Source organism: Embiotoca jacksoni, unplaced genomic scaffold (assembly GCF_022577435.1).
Source record: "Embiotoca jacksoni isolate LCO1_2020_lvr unplaced genomic scaffold, fEmbJac1.0.p SCAF_4, whole genome shotgun sequence".
NCBI lineage: Eukaryota > Metazoa > Chordata > Actinopteri > Embiotocidae > Embiotoca > Embiotoca jacksoni.
The window spans coordinates 24,584,855-24,609,588 of NW_027185392.1; the positions used below are offsets into that span (position 1 = coordinate 24,584,855).

Below are 24,734 nucleotides of genomic sequence, written 5' to 3' on the forward strand. Positions count from 1 at the left end.
ACAAAAAAATGTAAAGATGAGTTTTTGTTGTTTTTGTTCTGAGTAACTGAACCTTAAAGCTCGTTGAGAATAGAGACCGAACATCTACATAAACACAAACTCAACAACTGCGTTTAAGAACGACATTAAAATGAGAAAGCGAAACGATAACCCTTCGTCAGAGACTGGACCCCTCCACCTCCTGGTTGTTCCCATGAGCCCCCCACCCCCGCCCCCCTTACATCACCGTGGTCCCTGAAAACGGTCACCTCCTGCCGTCTCTGAGGACATGAGTGTAACTGTAGTTTCCGTCCCCCCCTCTGAGAGGAGCTCTAGACGTGGGACCGTGGCTGCTGTTCCACTCGTTCCTCCCGGTTCCATCAGGTTGTTCCCCCTCATCAGCCGCTCCTCCTCTTTTTCTACCTTCGTGTTTTATTTATGTTTCTCATTCGAGGCAGTTCTACCTTCTATGTCGTTAAAAAAAGGCACCTCTTGAAAGTCGCTGAAGCATGATGATGATGATGATGATGATGATGATGGATGCATTAACTGAAGTTTATTTTGTTTTTTTCTTTTGTTTTTTTGGGATCATTTGCTTGTTTGTTTTCTTACCAAAACGTTAGGGCAAGAACCCAATAGTGGACTTGCATTGCCGTGGTAGTATTTATTTTGAATTAAATTAAAAGAAATACATTTCAGGGTTTCCGCTGTTTTGACTCTTTATTTCAGAAAACGACCTCGTGATGATCTCCAGTGAAGTTGCTGCTGTTTTGTCTTTTGAAGGCAGATTTAAGAACAAAAAGTGAAATCACCAGCTGGTTGTCACGACGCCCGTCTGCTCCGACTGTATCCGGTAACACGGCCGACCAATCAGAGACCAGCGTCGGGAGTTAACCGCGTTGGTCCCGCCCCTGCTTCTCTGTGATTGGACGGCTGGTGAAGGTGACGATCGCAGCGTTAACATATTTTTCCAACTGTCATTGACTGGGAAAAAAATTGTTAAGCGTTCGGCGCAGAATAAACGCTCGTCAAGCTGCTGGTGTTCAACACAAACAATGATCAAAATATTCTGTTCTCAGGGAAAAACACCTGTTTGGACCCGGTCGGTATGCAGCGGTGAAAGAGAGTCGCAGGTTCTGCTCATGCTGATTGGTTCAAATGAACCGGAGGTCGACGCCCAGTCGGGAACAACTGCACGCGGTTCTCTACGGAGGACGACCAGACCAACATGGTCACGCAGTGAAACCGGCTTTCACAAACGGTCCTCGGACTAAAAGTTCCTCCTACTCGTGAAATGTGTGATGTTTTCTCAGAATTTCCCCTCAAAGTTAAAAGTAGATCCTCATAAAGATAAAAACATCTCCAGCCTTCAGAGAGCTGCAGGAGGTGAACTGTCCGGATCAGAGAGGAAGACTTCAAGAGGATGAAGAGTTTCTTATAGAGAGAAAATGATACGAAGTCAGAGAAATGTTGTTCAAACTCTGAATGACTTGATGAAAGTGTCCAGATGGTCTGCAGGATGTTTGTGGTCTCATCAGAGACGTCTCTTCTCCCACCAACACAACAACACATGAAAGTGATGAAGATGTTGGAGTGTAGAAATGACTGGAGTCTGTTCAACCTTCATCAGCACTCATCACACACACGCTTTAACACGCAGTTCACTTGATCTCCACCGGAGGTCGCTGTCCGTTCTGTCCCTTTATCACCAAGAGGGAATATTTTGGATCAACCAATCACATCTGTTAAAAGGACGTGTCACCTAGCAACGGGGTGGACCACACCCCCTCCCTGAGATCAGGTTTCTGTCCTTTCCTCCATCACAGCTGATCAGAGAAGTTTCCTGAGAGGTTTTTATTTCTTTATTTTAGTTAGTAGCTCTGAGAGGATTCTTCAGTATCTGTCCTGAATGTGAGATGTGGTCTCGCTCCCCTTCAGTTCCTCAGGTATGTTGTCTCATCGAATTTGATCCTGTTAGATAATGATGGGAAATATTGTGACGTGACTGATGAATATGACAAATTAATAAAAAATAAAAAAAAACCTCTGCAGGCGTTCCCCGAATTTAATCAGTTCACTGAATTTAATCAGTTCACTGAATTTAACTCACGAGTTTGAAGAAATTCCCTCAAGACATTTATGAGATCTCGCGGACAAACAAAAACATGTTTTATTAGTTATTACTGATATACATTTCATCTTTTTACCAATATAACAACTGATATGTGCTTCACATGAGAGTGGAACATTTTCCGAAGCGTCAGCGTGACACCTGAGATTTGACACCTGAAACACACTTTATTGATATTTATGGACAAAACCATTATTTTAATTGAACAGAAGACACTGAAGTTTAATCCGTCTCATCGGCCTTCTCTGTTCCCAGATAAAAATGTGGAAATTCATGAGAGTAATCTAAAGTTTAGTAATGAAATGTTTGAAGAATAAGAATATAGGACTCTTGAGTTTTTTTCCACCATGTATTAATCAGCTGACGGTGAGAGAAACTACCAGCGTGGCGTTTCTCTCCAGGAGGTCTTTGCATCACTTCATTCACCTCCGCCTGGAGAGTTGTTTTAAAAATGTCAGATCTCGAGGTTGCACCTCCTCCAGCTTCTTGCTGCTGATCCGTTTACAGAACAACCATAATCCAAAGATATATACATATGGTTTTAATAACAGATCTGTTGGCCGCTCACTGTTAATTTATCACAACTCGTCTCACCTAAGAATCGAAACACTTTCACTTGTTCCATCCTTTTCCCTGAAAACGTCTTCGTCTGAGCACCAGCTCCTCTTTCTCCTAAACATCACTGCTCGGGTTTCTCTACGGAAAACTTGAATCCCCATGAATACGACATATTCACACTGATTCAGATCTTCTTTTATTTTACTTTAAAAAAAACGTTATTGCATGTCTCGGTGCAAATATAACAATACATGTGGAAATATACATACAGAGTATAAATGTATTAACGGTAATATCTGCTCGGGGTAAATACAATGAAGAAATGACAAAAAATAACAGTGACTTTTTTTTTTAAACACAAAAAATAAGTGATAAACAAGTTCAGCAGTTCAGACAAAAGTTCACGTATATTACGAGTATTTAGGGCTTTTGGGTCGAGCGTTGGATGGTTTGTATAAATTCTGACATTTCATATATAATATTTTAAATGTGGTTTTCTGCTGGATAAATTTACTTTTGTGAATATGGAATTTGGTCAATATTATCAAAAGATGTATGATGTTGTACTGCTTCTGCTCTGGCTCGCTGACATCATTAAAAAAAGTAGTTACATGCTTGTACAGTAAAAAACAACAACAACCTGTTACAATAAATAATAATGGGTTCAGTATTTCCAAAATATGACAGTATAGGGGCAGTTCCAGAATAAATGTGTTTCAATATGAATTCCACAGAGAGCAAATATTATCAATGTGCTTTCTTCAACTGTGAAGGTCGTGTCGTGATTCAGATGAGCGTGATGGATCCCCCTCCGCCCCAGCAGGGGGCGCTGCGCACCCGCACAGCTGGTTCCGATCCCCCTTTAAACCAGAAGAAGAACCAACAGCCCGCATGGATGAAAACGCCAACTGAAAGCTGAACACGGTCTGCTTTATGTCCATGTCCTTCTCGAGTGAGCCTGCTGTGGATCAGGTAGCTCCGTGTCCGCGTGTCCTCGTGTTCACTGCGCGGCTTCAAACAAGGAAGTGTGAAGCTCGGTTCGCTCATAGTCTCGTGCGTTAGCTTACAGCGGTCGGTGCGACAAACATCAACAAACCGGGAATCAACAGGAAATACGTCCGGAAGTAAAAGAAGAGCAAACACGGTCCTTTGACTGGTTTAAAGTGTTTCTTTGTGTTTTTAAGAATAGCACAGACTGGTGAAAGACACGTGATGTCTGTGACTGACATCTGAACATCACAACAAACAAACATCATGTTGTCTCCGTGGAGCAGATCAGCTGTTATTTACACTAATTATCATATTAATGAGGGATCATAAACCCAGATGCTCCATAATACCACCCACTTCTACAAAACTGTCCGATGTAAATACAAGCTGAATGCAATGATTTCAACATCACATGAACTCGTGTTTTATTGCAGATTGACCGAAGACAAAATATCAAATGTTGAAACTCTTCTTTTATTTAAATATCTGCTCATTGTGAATCTGATGCAGCAACACGTCTCTATAAAGTTGTTCCAGGATCATGTTCACCACTGAGCTGCATCAACTCTTCTTTTAACAACACTCTGGAAACGTTGGGGAACTGAGGAGAACAGTTTCTGGAGTTTAGAAAGTGAAATGTGGTCCCATTGTTGCCTGATAGAGGATTTCAGCTGCTCAACAGTTCAGGGTCTCCTTTGTTGTATTGTTCATGTCCTGATGCTCCAGATGTTTCCAATGATTGACAGGTCTGGACAGCAGGAGGCCAGTTTATCAGCGGACTCTTCTACTAGAGAACCATGCTGTTGGAATACGTGCAGAATGTGGTTGGACGTTGTTCTGCTGAAATAAACAAGACCTTCCCTGAAAGAGACGTTGTCTGGATGGCAGCATATGTTGCTCCAAAACCTGAATATATCATTCAGCATTAATGCTTCCTTCCAGATGTTCAAGCTACCCATGCCATGTGCACTAATGCATCCCTGTACCATCACAGATGCTGGCTTTAGAACTGAGCTGGATGGTCCCTCTCCCTAACCTCTTTAAAGATCACCCCCATCCAATATAGGTTTTCACAAGTGTTCCTGAGCCCATGCAGTGATTTCCACTCCAGAATAGTGTGTTTTTAATGCAGTGCTGCCTGAGGGCCCGAAGATCACCACCATCCAATATTGGTTTCCAGCCTTGTCCCTTGTGTTCAGAGATTTCTCCAGATTCTCTGAATCTTTTAATTATATTATGAACCGTAGACGATGAAATCCACTAATTCTTTGTAGTTTTACGTTGAGGAACATTATTCTTAGATTGTTGAACTATTTTCCAACACAGTCTTTCAGAGTGGTGAACCTCTCCCCATCTTCACTGCTGAGAGACTCATGGGACCACATTTCACTTTCAAAACTCCAGAAACTGGTCTCCTCAGTTCCCCAACGTTTCCAGAGTGTTGTTAAAAGAAGAGGTGATGCAGCTCAGTGGTGAACATGATCCTGGAACAACTTTATAGAGACGTGTTGCTGACATCAGATTCACAATGAGAAGATATTTTTAAAAAACAATAAAATGTCTCAGTTTCAACATTAATACGTTGTCTTTGGTTTATTTGAAATTAAATATGGGTTTATGTGATTTGCAAATCATTGCCTTCTGTTTTTATGTACATTTCATATGGAGTTGAAGCAGACACATTTTACAATTTAGAAAAAAAGCGTATTTACAGCATTGTTGACTAATAAACAATTTAAAGGAGACAAACTGTTTTCAATGCTCGTATACGAGAAGCTAGAAGCTGAGGTGGTGTGTCCCGGTGTCCCGGTGTCCCGGTGTGTCCTGCTGCAGCTGCCGTCATGCTGCTGCTGAAGGACAAAGATAAACCCATCATCAGGAAGCTGCTGTCGGCCGGCTGCTGCGCCCGCTGTGTGCTCCGATTCTGCTGCGTCAGCGTTCAAGCTGCTTACCGACAACCACAACAGGTAGGATTCACAGACACTCACAACCTCTGGCATGAGGAATGCTTATCTTTCTGTTTCTTTTATTTTTGTTTATTGTTTTTTTTTGTGAGCTTCTCCGGAAAACATACAAATAAATAGTTCATAATAAATAGAAGGAGAATTAATGTTTGATTCATCGTCTTACTTCTTACACAGAAAACACTGAAGGAACTTCAGGCTTTCATTGTGGACACAGAAGACAACAAATGTCCAGACTCAGCAGCTGTAGACCCCAAAGACGAAAACAACAAGTCCCATGATGCATCAGTATCAGAAGCATCTGAAGAGCCACCCAGCAAAAGAGTCAAACTGGAGCCGGAGGACGAGGACCGGCCGGTGTGCGTGGTGTGTTTGGGAGTCCTGGAGGAACTGTGTGGCCCGGTCCAGGCCGTGAAGGTGTGTCTTTGTGTGTGTCTTTGTGTGTGTGTGTGTGTGTGTGTGTGTGTGTGTGTGTGTCTTTGTGTGTGTGTGTGTGTGTGTGTGTGTGTGTGTGTGTGTCAGCTCGATGTTGAGATGTGTTGTTTGTGTGTTCTCAGATCTCCGAGGATGTGAAAGCAGAAATGTTTGAGTTTGACTCGGTGGTTCTGTCCGTGTCTCTTCCTGCTCAGCTGTGCGTCCGGGAGGTTCGTCTGTCATCAACTGTGATTTAAATATTCATCAGAATAAACAGAAAAGCAGCAGTCTTCACATTTTAGAAGATTTACCTGAACAGCTGATTATATCATCACTATAAACACTATAAAAATCATTTTATGGTTTTCATGATGAAAATCTGTTTAACTTTTAACCTGTTGTGGATATTTTTGAGGTGTGGGCTGTTGATTGGTTCTGGTTCTGGTTCTGGTTCTGGTTAATTGTGACGGATTTCTCATTTTTTACATTCAACTGATCACCTGATTGAGGAAATTAATCCGCAGATGACTCCATAATGACAATAATCATTCGTTCAAGTTTTATATAAATAACTATCTCCGTCTCTGAACTATGTTACTAAAATGTAGCTTAAACTTTTATACGAGTAATAATCATAGAATAATATTTGTGCTTTTTGCATTAATTTATTTTACTGTCGATACTTAAGTCCATTTTAAAGACAAATTTACCTGACAAACCTTTTCGTTGCAGTTTTTTATCAAAGTGTTGTTCGTATTTTTTCCTCTTTACTTCCTCCCGACTGTTTGTGAATGCTTCTTGTTGACGTCCTGCAGCACTCCTGTTGGCTCCACGTGAAGAAGGAAGTGAGGTACAAGAATCGTCTTCGTCCTTCCTGTTGAACGCCGCTGCAGACGCAACGCCTCGTTTTTATCTCTCTGTTTTTATTTTCCTGTCTCAGAGAGAAGGGCTTGGTGCTGGATAAGGACGACGTCGTCCAGGTGAAGGAGGCCTTTAAGTGGGTCATGCAGGGCCTGCTGGCCAAGGAGCTGGGGGGCGTTGCCGTGGTAACCAAGGTAGGAAGCATCCAACCGGAAATCTGACAAATCCAGTTCATTTAGAGAAGAATTTACTATTTTATTGAAACTTTTTGTTAATAGATGGAAAATTGATGAAGAGCCCATTTATTTCTTTTTGAGACAATTAAAACAAGTAAGATTACATCGACTTTGTGGCGTTTTTATTAATTTTTTTCAGAGTGTGTTCGAGGTCGGCGTGGAGTTCACCCACTCAGAGACGGACACCGACTGCCACTTCCTGTGAGTCCTGTTCAAGGCCGGAAAAATCACACATTTCACACTAAAGAAGAACATCAAGTCACTTTAATTTAAATGAGCCAAAGTCACGACTCTGCTTCAGAGGCCTTTAATTATATAAATTAATATTAATATTACAGCCGAGGATGTTTTAACATCATTACTGGCACTGAACATCCTCCAGTGTAAAATTATACAACATCATACAACAAGTTACAACTAAATAAAACATGTAATCTAAATGTGTTCATGTTGTGGAGCAACTCACTCAAAATATAAAACGTTTTGTTAGTGCAATCGCCGTTTCCATGGCAACACATGGGTTACGACTAACAACTGGAAAACAATCAGCCGCGTCAGTAGACTCTTATGTAACGTATGTAATGTTTACTATACTTTACTGTTTACGGTACGGGTGCTCAGAGCGACCAAAAAGGACCAAAAGAGACCCGACTTCATCAAATGGGTCATTTAATAGAACTAGAACACGAAGAAACTACATATTATGTACCGAATGACTTAATCAAAGTCCCTGCTGTTTAAATGCTGCTCTGCTTCCTGTTTCCTGCTTCCTGTTTCCTGTCCGTCCTCCAGAGCAGCCACATGTCCCGACTGCTTCAAACCCACCAAGAACAAACAGGTGAGGACGTTCAGACTTTTACTTTTCAAAGTAAACACAAGGATCAGGATGAGTTCACCGCAGAGAAATTTATGTTTTGTGGCATTTGTTCTAAAGAAAAGTGTCTGAACCGGTTTGTGTTGAAGTCGTCAGTCGACTCAGAGACGTTGGTGATTCATCCGTTAAAAATCTCACATTAAAAACAACATTTTATGTGATCATGTTAATTTAACAGGTAAACATTGTTCTACAAAGAAAATCTATGCAACAGAAAATATAAACAGCTTCTTGTTTTTCAGCCTGAAACAAATAAATATAAATAAAGTGATGTGTTTGTTTTTATCTTGTATATTGATTTGAGGGCTGCTGTCATAATCAGTGGGATGTGTGTCATAAAATCATGTTGAGTTACAGAAAACAGTCTGATTAAATGAAAAGTTTAAATTGATTTGGAAATTTCCTTATTGGCTTTAATACTGATATTTAAATTCACTCACAATTTATTAGTGAATAAAAGACACAATGCAGGTTTTCCAAAGATGTTGTTTTTTTTTTGGGGGGGGGGGGGGGGGGCTGAGGGATGGAGGTGAGGTCATGGCGTACTGAACCTGTCTCCTCCCTGCAGTCCGTCTTCACCCGCATGGCCGTCGTCAAAGCTCTGGAGAAGATCTCTGATGCTACGTTTTTGAAGTGAGCAACTTTAAATGGAACTTCTTGATATTTTCTGCTTTCTGAAATTATATATTTATATATTTTTTTCTTCTCTAAGACACTACGCGTGTCCTCCAGCGCAGACGACCAGCGGCTGCAGCCGTCAGGACGTCCAGTGTCTCCACGTGTCCGTCTTCGTAGCAGGTGATGTGGGACACGGAGAACGTCGTTCAACACTTTGTTGTCTAAAAACAAAACGAGCCGACAACGTTTTCCTTCCTGGTGTTTAGGGAGATACAACAAGTTCTGCCGCAGCCTGCCGCAGACGCCCTGGGTCATCGATGGGGAGAGACGGATGGAGTCCTCGGTGGAGGAGCTGATCGCAGCTCCCATCCTGACGACCTTCAGAGCCGACGGTGAGTCCACAGCTGAAGTCACGTCCTCAGCAGGTGTAATGTCAGAACCACAGAACCTCAGTCTGTTTCTAAAAGAGTTCGTAGCTTCAGGTCTGTAAAATGGTTCTGATCCAGAAGTGTCTTCAGCTGCAATACCAGCGAGTGCCACTAGAGGTCGGCTCCAAAAAGCCTCCGGCTCCATAGACTCCCATTCAACTTCTCTCATCAAATCCAAAGTGAATAAAATGTGTCCATCAGTTATCTCGGTGTTGTTAGCTAAAGTCACTCCTTCTTATTAGTTTTCTGGAGGTCCATCTGAAAATAATCCCTCATTCATTAGAAAAGAAGATTCAAGAAGACCTGTTTTTGGGGGCGTGTCTGTTTGATTGACAGGCCTGTGGTGCAGTCAGGTTACAGCTATCGGTGGGCGGGACGTAGTATCCTCAGGTTTCCGATCAGATCGGTCAGATCCACCGCTGGCTCCTCCCCCAGCTCGTCCAAATATGGTCACTTCCTGCTCCGAATCGGGTTGTCCGTCCGTCCGTCCCGTTCTCATGAACACGATATCTGAAGAACACCTGAAGTGAATTTGGTCAAACTTTGCCAAAACATTCACTTTATACCAAGGATGAACTAATTTTATTTTAGGGGGCGAAGGTCATAGGTCAACGTCACTGTTACCCCAATATCTATTTGGGTTTGGACAGATCGATAGAAACCGCGAGGCTGTGATTGTAATTTCAGATTTAAATGAGCACCTTTGCTGTCGCTCCAGTTATTTTTAGGTTTTGAAATGACGACGTGAGTAGTTTAGTTTTTGAGCTGAAAAACTGTGACATGAAAAACACAACAGTCAAATGATAATCGCTTTGTTTGGCGTTGCAGGATTTAATTTCTCCTCGTCCGGCAGAGAGGACGTCGACGTCCGAACTCTCGGGACCGGTGAGAGTTTTTAAAGCGGATGTTGTCCCCTCGGGTGTGAAAGCGAAGTCTTGACTCGTGCTTTTGGTTTCATCCGGCAGGACGTCCGTTCGCGATGGAGCTGCTGAATCCTCACAGATCCAGATTCAGCAAAGAGGAGATGAAGCAGCTCCAAGAGGTGTCTGGTCCTCCGGGACACGTCATTCACATGTTCTTTAGGACGGTGACATTATCGTAGTTATTAGAGCTGCAGCTCATCTGCAGATGAAGAAAAGCTTTTCCCATTTAGTTTGTGGTGCTTTTCATTTCAGTATGTTTGTGCTTCAGTCTTTATTTCCTCATTAAGTGTGTTCTCGTGTTCTCCAGCTACTCACCGTGCTTTGGTTTTGTTCGTAGACCATCAACACGTCTTCGGACAAAATCAGAGTGCGAGACCTGCAGATTGTCACCAGGTCAGACCAGAAATTACACGAAACCAAAACTGCACCTTCACAATTCAATCTTCAGCAGCGAATTAATATCGAAGCTGATGAAGCGGTGAACGTCTTCTGTTGGTCGGTTCTGAACTGCAGAGAAGCGATGAGTCGGATGAAGGAGGGCGAAGAGGACAAGACCAAGTCGTACACGGCGCTCGTCTGGACCCACAAATCTATCCAGAGAGAAGACATCGCTTTCATTGATGACGTCAAGGTCACTGCAACACCAGCACCAGCACCAGCACCAACACCAGCACCAACACCAGCACCAGCACCAACACCATCACCAGCACCAACACCAACACCAGCACCAACACCAACACCAGCACCAGCACCAGCACCAACACCAGCACCAGCACCAGCACCAACACCAGCACCAACACCAGCACCAGCACCAACACCATCACCAGCACCAACACCAACACCAGCACCAACACCAACACCAGCACCAGCACCAACACCAGCACCAGCACCAGCACCACTACCAGCACCACTACCAGCACCATCACCAGCACCATCACCAACACCAGCACCACTACCAGCACCATCACCAGCACCATCACCAACACCAGCACCAACACCATCACCATCACCATCATCAACACCCTCACCATCACCATCATCAACACCCTCACCAACACCATCATCAACACCCTCACCAGCACCATCATCAACACCCTCACCAGCACCATCACCAGCACCAACACCAACACCAGCACCATCACCAGCACCAACACCAGCACCAGCACCAACACCAGCACCAACACCATCACCAGCACCAGCACCAACACCAGCACCAGCACCACTACCAGCACCACCACCAGCACCATCACCAGCACCAGCACCAACACCAGCACCAACACCAGCACCAGCACCAACACCAGCACCAACACCAACACCATCACCAGCACCAACACCAGCACCAACACCAGCACCAGCACCACTACCAGCACCACTACCAGCACCATCACCAGCACCATCACCAACACCAGCACCAACACCATCACCATCACCATCATCAACACCCTCACCATCACCATCATCAACACCCTCACCATCACCATTATCAACACCCTCACCATCACCATCATCAACACCCTCACCAGCACCATCATCAACACCCTCACCAGCACCATCATCAACACCCTCACCAGCACCATCACCAGCACCAACACCAACACCAGCACCATCACCAGCACCAGCACCAACACCAGCACCAGCACCAACACCAGCACCAACACCATCACCAGCACCAGCACCAACACCAGCACCAGCACCACTACCAGCACCACCACCAGCACCAGCACCAGCACCAACACCAGCACCAACACCATCACCATCATCAACACCCTCACCAGCACCATCATCAACACCCTCACCAGCACCATCACCAGCACCAACACCAACACCAGCACCATCACCAGCACCAACACCAACACCAGCACCATCACCATCACCAACACCAGCACCAACACCACTACCAACACCAACACCATCACAACACAACACCAGCACCAACACCACTACCGTCACCAACACCATCACCAGCACCAACACCATCACCAGCACCAACACCGAGATTTTTTTGTGCCTCCAATTTGCACACTGAATTTTATTTTAATTTTCATAATTAATTTAATCAACAGAGGAATGTTCATTTTCATCTCTTCTATTTGGACATTTGTCAAAAAGGAGACCTAAAATTAGAATTAAATGGCAATAAATTTTATACGCACAGACTAATGAAGTAGACATTCACCAATCAAACATTTTCACTACATGATTATTAGTAATAGTGACTTTTAAACGGGCAGAAAGAAAGGCAGCTCGTTTTCTAATGTGTTTGCTTTCTGAATGTAAAATCTTCGTTACGTGTTTAACTGATTTTTCCTCTGAAAACAATCCTGTGAACGGTGATTGAGTTTAGAGAGTGGCGGTCTGACGTCTGTCTGACCCGTCTGTCTGACCCGTCTGTCTGACCCCTGTCTGTCTGACCCGTCTGTCTGTCTGACGCCTCTCTGTCTGATCAGGACCTGACCCTGGACCAGAAGACCCCTCTGAGGGTGCTGCACCGCCGGGCTCTGGCCGTGCGACAGCGAGTCATCCACAGCATGAACGCCCGCTTCCTGGACCCGCATCACTTCTACCTGAGTCTGAAGACGCAGGCTGGCACGTATCCGCTCTGTAGATCTACAACCCATGAAACCTAACCTACCTACCTAACCTAACCTAACCTAACCTACCTACCTAACCTACCTATCTACCTACGTACCTAACCTAACCTACATACCTACCTACATACCTACATACCTAACCACCTACCTACCTAACCTAACCTACCTACCTACATATCTACCTAACCTACCTACCTATCTTACCTACCTACCTACCTAACCTACCTACCTAACCTAACCTACCTACCTACCTACCTAACCTACCTACCTACCCAACCTAACCTTACCTACCTGACCTAACCTACCTACCTAACCTACCTACCTACCTAACCTACCTACCTACCTAACCTAACCTAACCTACCTACCTACCTACCAAACCTAACCTACCTACCTAACCTAACCTTACCTACCTACCTAACCTAACCTACCTAACCTACCTACGTACCTAACCTACCTAACCTAACCTACCTACCTACCTAACCTAACCTACCTACCTACCTAACCTACCTACCTACGTACCTAACCTACATACCTACCTACCTAACCTAACCTACATACCTAACCTACCTACCTACCTACATACCTAACCTACCTACCTACCTAACCTACCTAACCACCTACCTACCTACCTAACCTACCTACCTACCTACCTAACCTAACCTACCTACCTACCTAACCTACCTACCTAACCTACCTACCTAACCTACCTACCTACCTAACCTAACCTACCTACCTAACCTACCTACCTAACCTAACCTACCTAACCTAACCTACCTACCTACCTAACCTACCTACCTAACCTACCTACCTAACCTAACCTACCTACCTAACCTACCTACCTACCTAACCTAACCTACCTACCTAACCTACCTACCTAACCTAACCTACCTAACCTAACCTAACCTACCTACCTAACCTAACTATGTACCTAACCTACCTACCTACCTAACCTACCTACCTACCTAACCTACCTACCTACCTTACCTACCTACCTAACCTACCTAACCTAACCTAACCTAACCACCTCGTTAACGCAGGATTATCAGACAACAGGCTGGTTTTGCTGCATGTTTTTACAACACTCTGAAAATGGAGTGAAAACAGGTTAAAGTCATTTTAAGTGAAATGCTGTTGAAGTCTGAGATGATGAAATAAGTTCCTTATTGCTGAGCCAACAGTTACATCAAAGAGTTCGTCCACGGAGACTTTGGCCGCACGAAACCGAACCTGTGTCAGCTGCTGCAGACGGACACGGACATCCTGGAGCTGGACGTGGAGGTGGGAGACGGCGGGTGAGCGAAGGTCCTTCACCTCCTCGGGGTGATCTTAACTCTCGCCTCTGTTTCAGTCGGTGGAGCTGGACTGGCCTCCCTCCATCCCGGAGGGCCCGTCGCCCTGAGGAGCCTCAGCTTCAACCGACCGGACGGAAAGACTCCTGGAGGAGGTGAAGGTGAACTGCTGGAAGGATCCCCGACTGAAGACCAGACAAACACATCCAGATCATGTTACAGATCGACCATGGCACCTCCTTCTGTTGTGACAGTTTAACAATGAAAGTAGCACCTTTCTTTTTTATGTTTGGTCAGATGGGTGAAAAATATCTATTCTTAGATCTTTATCTCCGGCTGGGATGAAACATAAAAGTCCACCCTCTTATTGTTCTGTACACATATGTACAGATGTGTTGTGTTTGTCCACAATAAAAATAAAAACAAGTATAAAGTTTGTCTTTCCAGTGTTTCATACATTCAGTTCAGCCTTCGCTTTACAGAAAACCTTCAACCAGGTTGTATTCATTCACAACTGGAGAAATATGAGGCTGGAGAAATTCTAAATCAACACATCTGACAGTTCTTTTATTTAACAGGGGGAGGAGGGGAGGAGGAGAAGGAGAGGAGGAGAGGAGGAGAGGAGGGGAGGAGGGGAGGAGGAGAGAAGGGGAGGAGGAGAGAAGGGAAGAAGGAGAGGAGGGGAGAAGGGAAGGAGAGAAGGAGAGAAGGGGAGAAGGGGAGAAGGGGAGGAGGAGAGAAGGAGAGAAGGAGAGGAGGGGAGGAGGGGAGGAGGGGAGGAGGAGAAGGAGAGAAGGGGAGAAGGGGAGGAGGGGAGAAGGAGAGAAGGGGAGGAGGGGAGGAGGAGAGAAGGAGAGAAGGAGAGAAGGAGAGAAGGGGAGAAGGGGAGGAGGAGAGAAGGGGAGGAGGGGAGGAGGGAAGAAGGAGAGAAGGAGAGAAGGGAAGAAGGGGAGAAGGGAAGAAGGGGAGGAGAGAAGGGGAGAAGAGAAGGAGAGAAGGAGAGAAGGGGAGAAGGAGAGAAGGGGAGGAGGGGAGGAGGGGAGAAGGGAAGGAGGGGAGAAGGGGAGAAGGGGAGAAGGAGAGGAGGGGAGAAGGAGAGAAGGGGAGGAGGGGAGGAGGAGAGAAGGAGAGAAGGAGAGAAGGAGAGGAGGGGAGGAGGGGAGAAGGGGAGGAGGAGAGAAGGAGAGAAGGAGAGGAGGGGAGGAGGGGAGGAGGGGAGGAGGAGAAGGAGAGAAGGAGAGAAGGGGAGAAGGGGAGAAGGGGAGGAGGAGAGAAGGAGAGAAGGAGAGGAGGGGAGGAGGGGAGGAGGAGAAGGAGAGAAGGGGAGAAGGGGAGGAGGGGAGGAGGAGAGAAGGGGAGGAGGGGAGGAGGAGAGAAGGAGAGAAGGAGAGAAGGGGAGAAGGGGAGGAGGAGAGAAGGGGAGGAGGGGAGGAGGGAAGAAGGAGAGAAGGGAAGAAGGAGAGAAGGAGAGAAGGGGAGGAGGGGAGGAGGAGAGAAGGGGAGAAGGAGAGAAGGAGAGAAGGGGAGAAGGAGAGAAGGGGAGAAGGGGAGGAGGGGAGGAGGGGAGAAGGGAAGGAGAGAAGGAGAGAAGGGGAGAAGGGGAGAAGGAGAGAAGGGGAGGAGGGGAGAAGGGGAGAAGGGGAGAAGGGGAGAAGGAGAGAAGGAGAGAAGGGGAGAAGGAGAGAAGGGAAGAAGGAGAGAAGGGAAGAAGGAGAGAAGGAGAGAAGGGGAGGAGGAGAGAAGGGAAGAAGGAGAGAAGGGGAGAAGGGGAGAAGGAGAGAAGGGGAGGAGGGGAGAAGGAGAGAAGGGGAGAAGGAGAAGGAGAGAAGGGGAGAAGGAGAGAAGGAGAGAAGGGGAGAAGGAGAGAAGGGAAGAAGGAGAGAAGGGAAGAAGGAGAGAAGGAGAGAAGGGGAGGAGGGGAGGAGGAGAGAAGGGGAGAAGGAGAGAAGGAGAGAAGGGGAGAAGGAGAGAAGGGGAGAAGGGGAGGAGGGGAGGAGGAGAGAAGGGGAGAAGGAGAGAAGGAGAGAAGGAGAGAAGGGGAGAAGGGGAGAAGGGAGAAGGGGAGAAGGAGAGAAGGAAGGTTCTGCCGTTGAAGAGATCAAACCGGTACATCCGGGAACTTTGGCTTTCGAGAAACGTAACCGCCCCCTCCGATCGTCTTGGCTACGTCATCTCTCAGCGCCGGGCGGGTCTTTCCTCCCCTTCTCCACCCTGTGCTCCAGAAGGTTCTGATCGACGGCTTGCGGCGACACCTCAATCTGAGTCCATCCAGGTCCGAACCGCTGCGTTTCGGCTCCAGGACTGAGTCGGTTCTGCTCTGAAGACCCTGCGTCACATTTTCCACCGATTATTAGGTCGTGATGCCCGAAATGATGGCGGCACCGAGAGCCTTCAGCGGCGGCAAAAACAAAGGAGGGGCGTATGTGGACCGCGACAAGCCGGCCCAGATCCGCTACAGCAACATCTCCGCTGCCAAAGGTACGGTCCAATACGGACGAGCTGTTCGGAACACGAACCCCCCAAATCTCCCGGTCTGCGGTCGGTTGTCGCGCCGGACCGGACTCCGTCATTGTAGCCTTCCGCGTAGCAGCATCCTCCGGTCCGGTCCGAACCCTGCTCCGGTCCGGTCCGGTCCGAACCCTGCTCCGGTCCGGTCCGGTCCGAACCCTGCTCCGGTCCGAACCCTGCTCCGGTCCGGTCCGGTCCGAACCCTGCTCCGGTCCGAACCCTGCTCCGGTAAAGTGTCCGGTGAGCATCCTCTCCTCGGGGGGGACGGAACCGACACGTGAGGCCGGTTCAGGACCAGGCCGGTTCTATTCGGCACACATCCCCGCACCGTGAGCACGACCGACCGGAGGGTACTCCACATCTGGACAAGGTGTTCTCAGGAGATGGATATTAATTTAATATTAAACAACTAAATTCATTAAAAACACTAAAAACTGTTCTCTGTTGGCAAGATGCTCATGACTCAACATAATATCAGAGGGGTGCCACACACTGATGCACTATATATATATTATTATATATATATTATAATAATATATATAATAATAATATATATAATAATATATTATTATTATATATATTATTATTATATATATAATATATATATATATATAATTATATATATTATTATATATATATATTATTATATATAATAATAATATATATATTATTATATATAATAATAATATATAATAATATATATATTATTATATATATTATTATAATATATATTATATATATATAATATATATATTATTATATATATATAATATATATTATTATTATATATATATAATAATATATATATAATTAGATATATATATATGTCTATATATATTTATATATATTATTATTATATATATATATATATACATATATATGTATGTGTATATATAATAACTAGATTTCCCTGCTTGTGAATTTTGCTTTGTTCACTGTATTTGACTGGTTGTAACTTGTTCTCTGTGCAAAAACAGACAAATAGATATAAAACAGAAACAGATATAAAACAGATATAAAACATATTAAACAGAAACAGACGTAAAACATTTGCTGTACATACCAAGAGAAAGAAAAACTAGAATAAATATTTGTGAGCTTCGACCCCAAAACTGAGAAATGTTTAATGCTGGTGAAGTTGAGTGTTGTCACCTGACCCATAATTTGCCTTATTTAAAACCCTGTTTTTTGGACAGCCGTGGCCGATGCCATCAGAACAAGTCTGGGACCGAAGGGCATGGACAAGATGGTGAGTAGACAGATTTAGTTTCGGGCCACGTTCTCGCAGCTCGGTTGTAAACGTGCGTCCGAGCATCGCCTGCTCTCTGTTGTCAGATCCAGGATGAGAAAGGCGACGTCACCATCACCAACGACGGGGCCACCATCCTGAAGCAGATGCAGGTTCTCCACCCTGCTGCCAAAATGGTACGACCCTCGTGACTCCTGTCGGGATGTGCCTTATTACTGCAAACGCGGCGTGGAGTGATCCGGGTGGGTTTGGTGTGTTTCAGCTGGTGGAGCTGTCCAAGGCCCAGGACATCGAGGCCGGGGACGGGACCACCTCCGTGGTGGTGATCGCCGGCGCTCTGCTCGATGCCTGCTCCAAACTGCTGCAGAAAGGTAACGAGCTGCAGGGACACAAACACCAAAACACATTCAATGGATGCAAGTAGAAGGAAATAAGGATTCTGGTGATTGGTGGGAACCTCCGTGTTTAGAAGTAGCTGCAGGTTGTGATGTGCAGTCGCACACTAGAAAAGTAGAAAAGTGGAGAGGAAGGTGGGCGTGTTGAAAATGAGAAGATGCAAATGTTGGCTGAGAGGTGCTGACAGGTCAGAGCGGCACGTCGCTGAGTGGACGTATAAACTCAGAGAAACAGTCGGATCAATCATTGGGTCTCTGAACATGACGCAATCTCACAAAGCACCATTTAATATGTTTGTATGATCAGCAGGCCGTGGTTGGTGTTACAGGGGAGCTCTCCTCCACCTGAGACCCTAAATAATAATAATAATAATAATAATAGTAGTAGTAGTAGGGAGGGAGGAGGGGGGGACAAGGGGGGGGGGTAATGTTTTCCACAGCAGACAGAAACTTTCAATGTAAATGATACAAAAGTGAAAAAGGTTTCCTCCAGATCATGTTCAGTATCTTTCTGCAGATGGCTGGTTTGTTGTGGGTTGTTTGGGTGAAATGTTTGCGTGTCGTCCCCCCGGTAACCGGTATCAGGTATCCACCCCACCACCATCTCCGAGTCCTTCCAGAAGGCCGTGGAGAAGGGAGTGGAGGTGCTGACGGCCATGAGCCGGCCGGTGCAGCTGAGCGACCGCGAGACGCTGCTCAACAGCGCCACCACGTCTCTGTGCTCCAAGGTGGTGTCGCAGTACTCCAGCCTGCTGGCGCCCATGAGCGTGGACGCCGTCATGAGAGTCATCGATCCGGCCACGGCGACCAGCGTCGACCTGCAGGACATCAAGATCATCAAGAAGCACGGGTGAGTTTTCCTCCGTGTTCAGTGATGTCGTTTAGGGTTTCTCCCAGTCGTAGTTACACGTCTGTCTGTCTGTCTGTCTGTCTGTCTGTCTGTCTGTCTGTCTGTCTGTGTGTGTGTGTGTGTGTGTGTCTGTCTGTGTGTGTGTGTGTGTGTGTGTGTGTGTGTGTGTGTGTGTTCAGGGGGACCATTGATGACTGTGAGCTGGTGGAAGGCCTGGTGCTGAACCAGAGGGTGGCCAGTACCGGTGTGACCCGTGTGGAGAAGGCCAAAATTGGCCTCATCCAGTTCTGCCTGTCTCCTCCCAAAACTGACGTGAGTCACCTGATGAATAACAAACATCTTTTCCTGCTTTAGAGTTTTAACAGTGAGCTCATGCAGCTTTTCTACACGCTCTTCTTATCGGATTGATCCTCCTCTCTGTTCCCAAAAACACATTCACTGCCCGTCTGAAAGGTCTATTTAAATAGTGACTTCAGGTAAACAGCAGAACCACAAACTAAAGGGAACCAAAGCTCTAATCTACCCGACAACAACCTGACCTCGGATCAGTCTACTGACGTGTTGTCTGGCTGAAGAGGGAATAAAGAAAGGAGAGCTCAGGAGTTTAGTTTTAGTTTAGGGATCGGGCACGAATTTCAAATATTCGTTTTACTCTCCAAAATCGATTAGTACATGCGACTTTCCTTCTTTGTTTCCTCTGTTTTTACTGGTGCCTGGTTGTAATGCATTACTCCTGTCAGAAGGTGGCGGTAAAGTGCCTAAAAGCTGCCTGACAGCCACATTCAATAACATCAGGAGAAGAAACGCTGCTTTCAGGTGAAACTGTCAGATGTGGATATTCAAAGAAAAATCAAATAGTTCAGAGTGAATTTCGAAAGGTAGTTTTGTTTGACATCAGTAGTACCGTTACACACATGTACAGGTTGACGTTCATACAACCATCACGTATGTTGAACCTGTTGAGGGAACGCAGAAGATAATTATTATGTTTTGGTGATTTTCAATATCAGTTTATGATGCAACATCACATCAAACTGATATCTGGTGGGACGGCAGCGACCTCATCAGTCTGGTGGAAACGTGACTTCAGCTTCAAACTTCATCCTTTAAGTCGCTGCGAGCTCTCCTGGAAAGATGTTGACTATTGGTTTGAATTTCATCATACCGAGAAGTTGCTCTGCGTCTCCGTCCTGTCGTGAGACTGAGGACACGCGGTCCTCTGCTGTGACTTCTGGTACTGAGTGGTATTACAGGAGGGGCCAGGGCTAGCAGGTTAGCCTGCTAACTTGACTACATGTCTTCTCAACAGCATTATTTCTACTCATTATGTGAATAATTTAATATTTTAAACTAAACCTTAGAAATATACTTGAATGTATTCTTATTTTCTTAATTTATGATCAAAATTCCATTTAAATCATTCCCTTAGACGATAAGACAAACAACCAACAATGAAATAATGGTAGTTAGGGTCCACTTTTGAAAAGACCAGCACATTATCATCTATCATCTTTACTGCACCAAAATAGGTGCCACCAGAAAGGCTTCGACTTCTTCTTTTTACATTTAAGTAGTCATTTACCCAAGTTGTCATGTTTCCAGTTCCCCAAGTAAGAAATGCCGAAGGTTCTTTTTAAAGAGCCTCTTTTAAGATCTGTGGAGCTCCGGTGTTTTCCTGCCTCTCCTGACCGCCTGTGTTTTCTGCCGTTAGATGGACAACCAGATCGTGGTGTCGGACTACGCTCAGATGGACCGCGTGCTGCGGGAGGAGCGCGCCTACATCCTCAACTTGGTGAAGCAGATCAAGAAAGCCGGCTGCAACGTGCTGCTCATCCAGAAGTCCATCCTCAGGTAGGCAGACGCAGCTGAGCAGCGCTGGAGAACACAGAACCAACGGGCCTCACGCACATCTGGGATTTCTCCATAGTTTCTTTCCTGAATTTTTATCGTCGTCTCAGTAACGGTAACGCCGGCCTCGGTAACAGCAGCCATGCTAACAGTAACACCGGCCTCGGTAACAGCGGCCATGGTAACAGTAACACCGGCCTCGGTAACAGTGGCCATGGTAACAGTAACACCGGCCTCGGTAACAGCGGCCATGGTAACAGTAACACCGGCCTCGGTAACAGCAGCCATGGTAACAGTAACACCGGCCTCGGTAACAGCAGCCATGGTAACAGTAACACCGGCCTCGGTAACAGCGGCCATGGTAACAGTAACACCGGCCTCGGTAACAGCGGCCATGGTAACAGTAACACCGGCCTCGGTAACAGCAGCCATGGTAACAGTAACACCGGCCTCGGTAACAGCGGCCATGGTAACAGTAACACCGGCCTCGGTAACAGCAGCCATGGTAACAGTAACACCGGCCTCGGTAACAGCGGCCATGGTAACAGTAACACCGGCCTCGGTAACAGCAGCCATGGTAACAGTAACACCGGCCTCGGTAACAGCGGCCATGGTAACAGTAACACCGGCCTCGGTAACAGCAGCCATGGTAACAGTAACACCGGCCTCGGTAACAGCGGCCATGGTAACAGTAACACCGGCCTCGGTAACAGCGGCCATGGTAACAGTAACACCGGCCTCGGTAACAGCAGCCATGGTAACAGTAACACCGGCCTCGGTAACAGCGGCCATGGTAACAGTAACACCGGCCTCGGTAACAGCAGCCATGGTAACAGTAACACCGGCCTCGGTAACAGCAGCCATGGTAACAGTAACACCAGCCTCGGTAACAGCAGCCATGGTAACAGTAACACCGGCCTCGGTAACAGCGGCCATGGTAACAGTAACACCAGCCTCGGTAACAGCAGCCATGGTAACATGATTGCTAAACTAGCCGGGGTGCACGTGTCATGAATCCCTCGGTGAGTTTGCGTGCACACAGTCAGAACATTTCTCCGTGATACGAACGGTAACCGTGTGTTTGTCTCAGAGATGCTCTGAGCGACCTGGCCCTGCACTTCCTGAACAAGATGAAGATCATGGTGGTGAAGGAAATCGAGAGGGAGGACATCGAGTTCATCTGCAAGGTGAGCTTCATCACATCATCCGGAGATAACGTGTTGTAGACGAAACACCACCTGACTACGCCAGCTCCTCTGATCAGGACAGAACAGTGAACCAATGAATGAATCGTTGTGATACCTGTAGATATCTGCCGTGTATCTGTAACATGCATCCTGTGCTGTCCTCCAGACCATCGGCACCAAGCCCATCGCCCACATCGACCACTTCACCCCAGAAATGCTCGGCTCGGCGGAGCTGGCCGAGGAGGTCAGCCTGGACGGCTCCGGCAGACTCATCAAGGTACGTCCCGGACCATTTAGAGGCGATGCCGAGGCGCCCGAAGGTCACGTGATGAAACGACTTCCTGCTTGTGGTAAACTTGTGTTGTCGCTGGTCGCAGATCACCGGCTGCAGCAGCCCGGGGAAGACGGTGAGCATCGTGGTCCGAGGCTCCAACAAGCTGGTGATCGAGGAGGCGGAGCGCTCCATCCACGACGCGCTCTGTGTGATCCGCTGCCTGGTGAAGAAGAGGTGAGTCGTCCGCCCGGCGCGGCACAAAGGAACTCACCGGTTCTGACCGTTCTCGTCATGACACGCAGGACAATTTTCCACCGCTTCTGCCTCTCCGTCGATGCTTCGGAGATCTGAACGGAGCAGATCGGCCGGACAGGATGTGTCGAGAAAACAAAATACAATTCTGGGAAACTTTTCAAAATAAAACACCCATGTGTAACCTCGTAAAACACTTCACGACATCACCGTCGACCACCGCCGTCTTTCAGTTTGTCACAGAAACACTTCCTCCTCCTGCTGCACACACAGTATGTGAAACAGTTCCACAATAAACAGGATTCATGGTTTTAATGTGTCTGCAGCACAAAGTAGGAAACAACAACAATAAACACACAACGGACAAAACAAGAATCTGTTTATAACGACGTTTACCTGATAGAAGAACAGAAATGAAGGAAACACGACCAGATGAGGAAGGAAGATGGAACAGACGAACCGTCTTCAGAGGAATACGAGTTATGATTCCTGCATTTTGGTATCTGATGACTGATTTGTCTTGATTTTCATATGAATGTCCACCGTCTCTCAGAGCTCTGATAGCCGGCGGCGGCGCTCCAGAAATCGAGCTGGCCGTGCGCCTGGCCGAGTACTCGCGCACCCTCGGCGGCATGGAGGCCTACTGCGTCCGGGCGTACGCCGACGCCCTGGAGGTCATCCCCTCCACGCTCGCCGAGAACGCCGGGCTGAACCCCATCTCCACGGTGACGGAGCTACGCAACAGACACGCACAGGGAGACAAGATGGCCGGCATTAACGTCCGCAAGGTCAGCCCACTCTTCAAAAGAAAAGAAGATAAAGCCAACGATAAATATCATTACTACACACTCATGAAGCAATACCCTTGTGTTGCTGTTGACACTGTGTGTGTGTGTGTGTGTGTGTGTGTGTGTGTGTGTGTGTGTGTGTGTGTGTGTGTGTGTGTGTGTGTGTGTGTCAGGGAGGAATATCCAACATCCTGGAGGAGCTGGTGGTGCAGCCGTTGCTGGTGTCCATCAGCGCCGTGACTCTGGCCACGGAGACGGTCCGCAGCATCCTGAAGATCGACGACGTGGTGAGACTCAACGTCCCGAACCGTTTTTAACACAAGTTATTCTCAACAGCAGAGAGTCTGTGGTACGAACCGGTTTCCAGAAAGGTTGGGACGTTGTGTAAAATGTAAATACGAAGGGAATGCAATGATCATATATAAACACACCAAAGACAACATACAAGACGTTGAAATGGAGAAATTTCATTGTTTCAAATTCAAAATCAGCATATATTTTTTATAAAACAATACATTTCAACATTTGATATGTTGTCTTTGGTCTGTTTGAAATTAAATGAGTTTATGGGATTTGTAACTCATTGCATTCTGTTTTTATTTACATTTTACACGCCGTCCTTTGTCCGGTGTCTTTTTTGGAAACGGGGTTGTACATTTTGTTTTTTGCCAAATCTAACTGCACCATCTAAAAACTGTTTTGTCTTGTTCCAGGTGAACACGCGATAAGTTTGTCCAGTGAGTTCTGTCACAACGCCGGCTCGAGGCATCGGAGGACTCTGTTGACTTTGTCTGTTCAGATTTCCACTGTAGTTGTTACATTGCATAATTTAATAAAAAGAGCAGAAGGCTTGTTTTTTTTGTTGACACTCCAACTGTTGCCTGTGATTTCTTTTTAATCGCCCTTCAATAAATTAAACTGCTGCGTAGTGGCCCTTTAAAAGGTGATTAATAGTCTGGCTCATCATGTTTCAGGTTTTTTTTTTACATTAGTATTTTTTTGTTTAAATAAAAAATATTTTTTGTATAAATTTTCCTTTAATTGAAAAGTGATTCCTCACATTTTCATAGCTTCCAGGCCATTGACTTAGTTTATAGTTCTTTTATTTATGCTTTGTTGAACAATGAATTTGTAAACAAGGCAGTAATCATTATAGCATTACACATCCATTTGTCTGAACTTCAACATTCAAAAGTATAATTAATAATTGTAACTAAAGTGAAACTCATTTTTGTACCATTCAATCAAAAAAGCATCTAAAGTCTAGTTGGGGACAGACATGAAAGGATAAGATATGACTCAACATGTAATAATACGGCTGATCATAATGTTTTGTCAGACCACTTCTTAACATCTGAAGTTACAATAATGGACTACACAGCATGTGGAATAAATCCCACTACAGTAGATGTCTGTCAGATGATGTCGTGGTCAAGTTTAAGGAAGCAGTTACATATTTATCCTCTTCGATGCCGTGTGTTAAAGCAGTGGAAGACATCTACGTTGATCTTAGTCCCACACAAGTG

At 46.0% G+C, this 24,734-nt stretch overlaps 2 protein-coding genes across 4 annotated transcripts; both read left to right on the forward strand.

The window, feature by feature from the left end:
* Nucleotides 1-3,526: 3,526 nt before the first annotated feature.
* On the forward strand, nt 3,527-14,295 carry pus10 (pseudouridine synthase 10). Of its 3 annotated transcripts, none has more exons than XM_069167434.1 (18): nt 3,527-3,640; nt 5,492-5,625; nt 5,800-6,039; nt 6,180-6,266; nt 6,852-6,886; nt 6,977-7,091; nt 7,273-7,334; nt 7,926-7,971; nt 8,576-8,640; nt 8,720-8,805; nt 8,892-9,017; nt 9,882-9,938; nt 10,019-10,095; nt 10,314-10,369; nt 10,490-10,607; nt 12,424-12,566; nt 13,747-13,846; nt 13,917-14,295. In XM_069167434.1, exons 2-18 carry the CDS (start codon nt 5,500-5,502, stop codon nt 13,965-13,967), a joined length of 1,590 nt encoding a protein of 529 aa, XP_069023535.1. In that variant the 5' UTR covers nt 3,527-3,640; nt 5,492-5,499; the 3' UTR covers nt 13,968-14,295. The 3 variants fall into 3 exon arrangements, with proteins under 3 accessions (XP_069023535.1, XP_069023532.1, XP_069023536.1); XM_069167431.1 differs by having other exon boundaries at nt 12,424-12,562; XM_069167435.1 differs by lacking the exon at nt 6,180-6,266 and having other exon boundaries at nt 12,424-12,562.
* A 1,743-nt stretch (nt 14,296-16,038) lies between these two features.
* On the forward strand, nt 16,039-24,082 carry cct4 (chaperonin containing TCP1, subunit 4 (delta)). The gene is made up of 13 exons (XM_069167196.1): nt 16,039-16,335; nt 17,562-17,614; nt 17,701-17,790; nt 17,877-17,985; nt 18,595-18,859; nt 19,039-19,171; nt 20,571-20,710; nt 21,798-21,894; nt 22,061-22,171; nt 22,272-22,402; nt 22,974-23,208; nt 23,382-23,495; nt 23,922-24,082. The coding sequence occupies exons 1-13, from the start codon at nt 16,218-16,220 to the stop codon at nt 23,934-23,936; spliced, it is 1,611 nt and encodes a 536-aa protein (XP_069023297.1). The 5' UTR covers nt 16,039-16,217; the 3' UTR covers nt 23,937-24,082.
* Nucleotides 24,083-24,734: the final 652 nt, after the last annotated feature.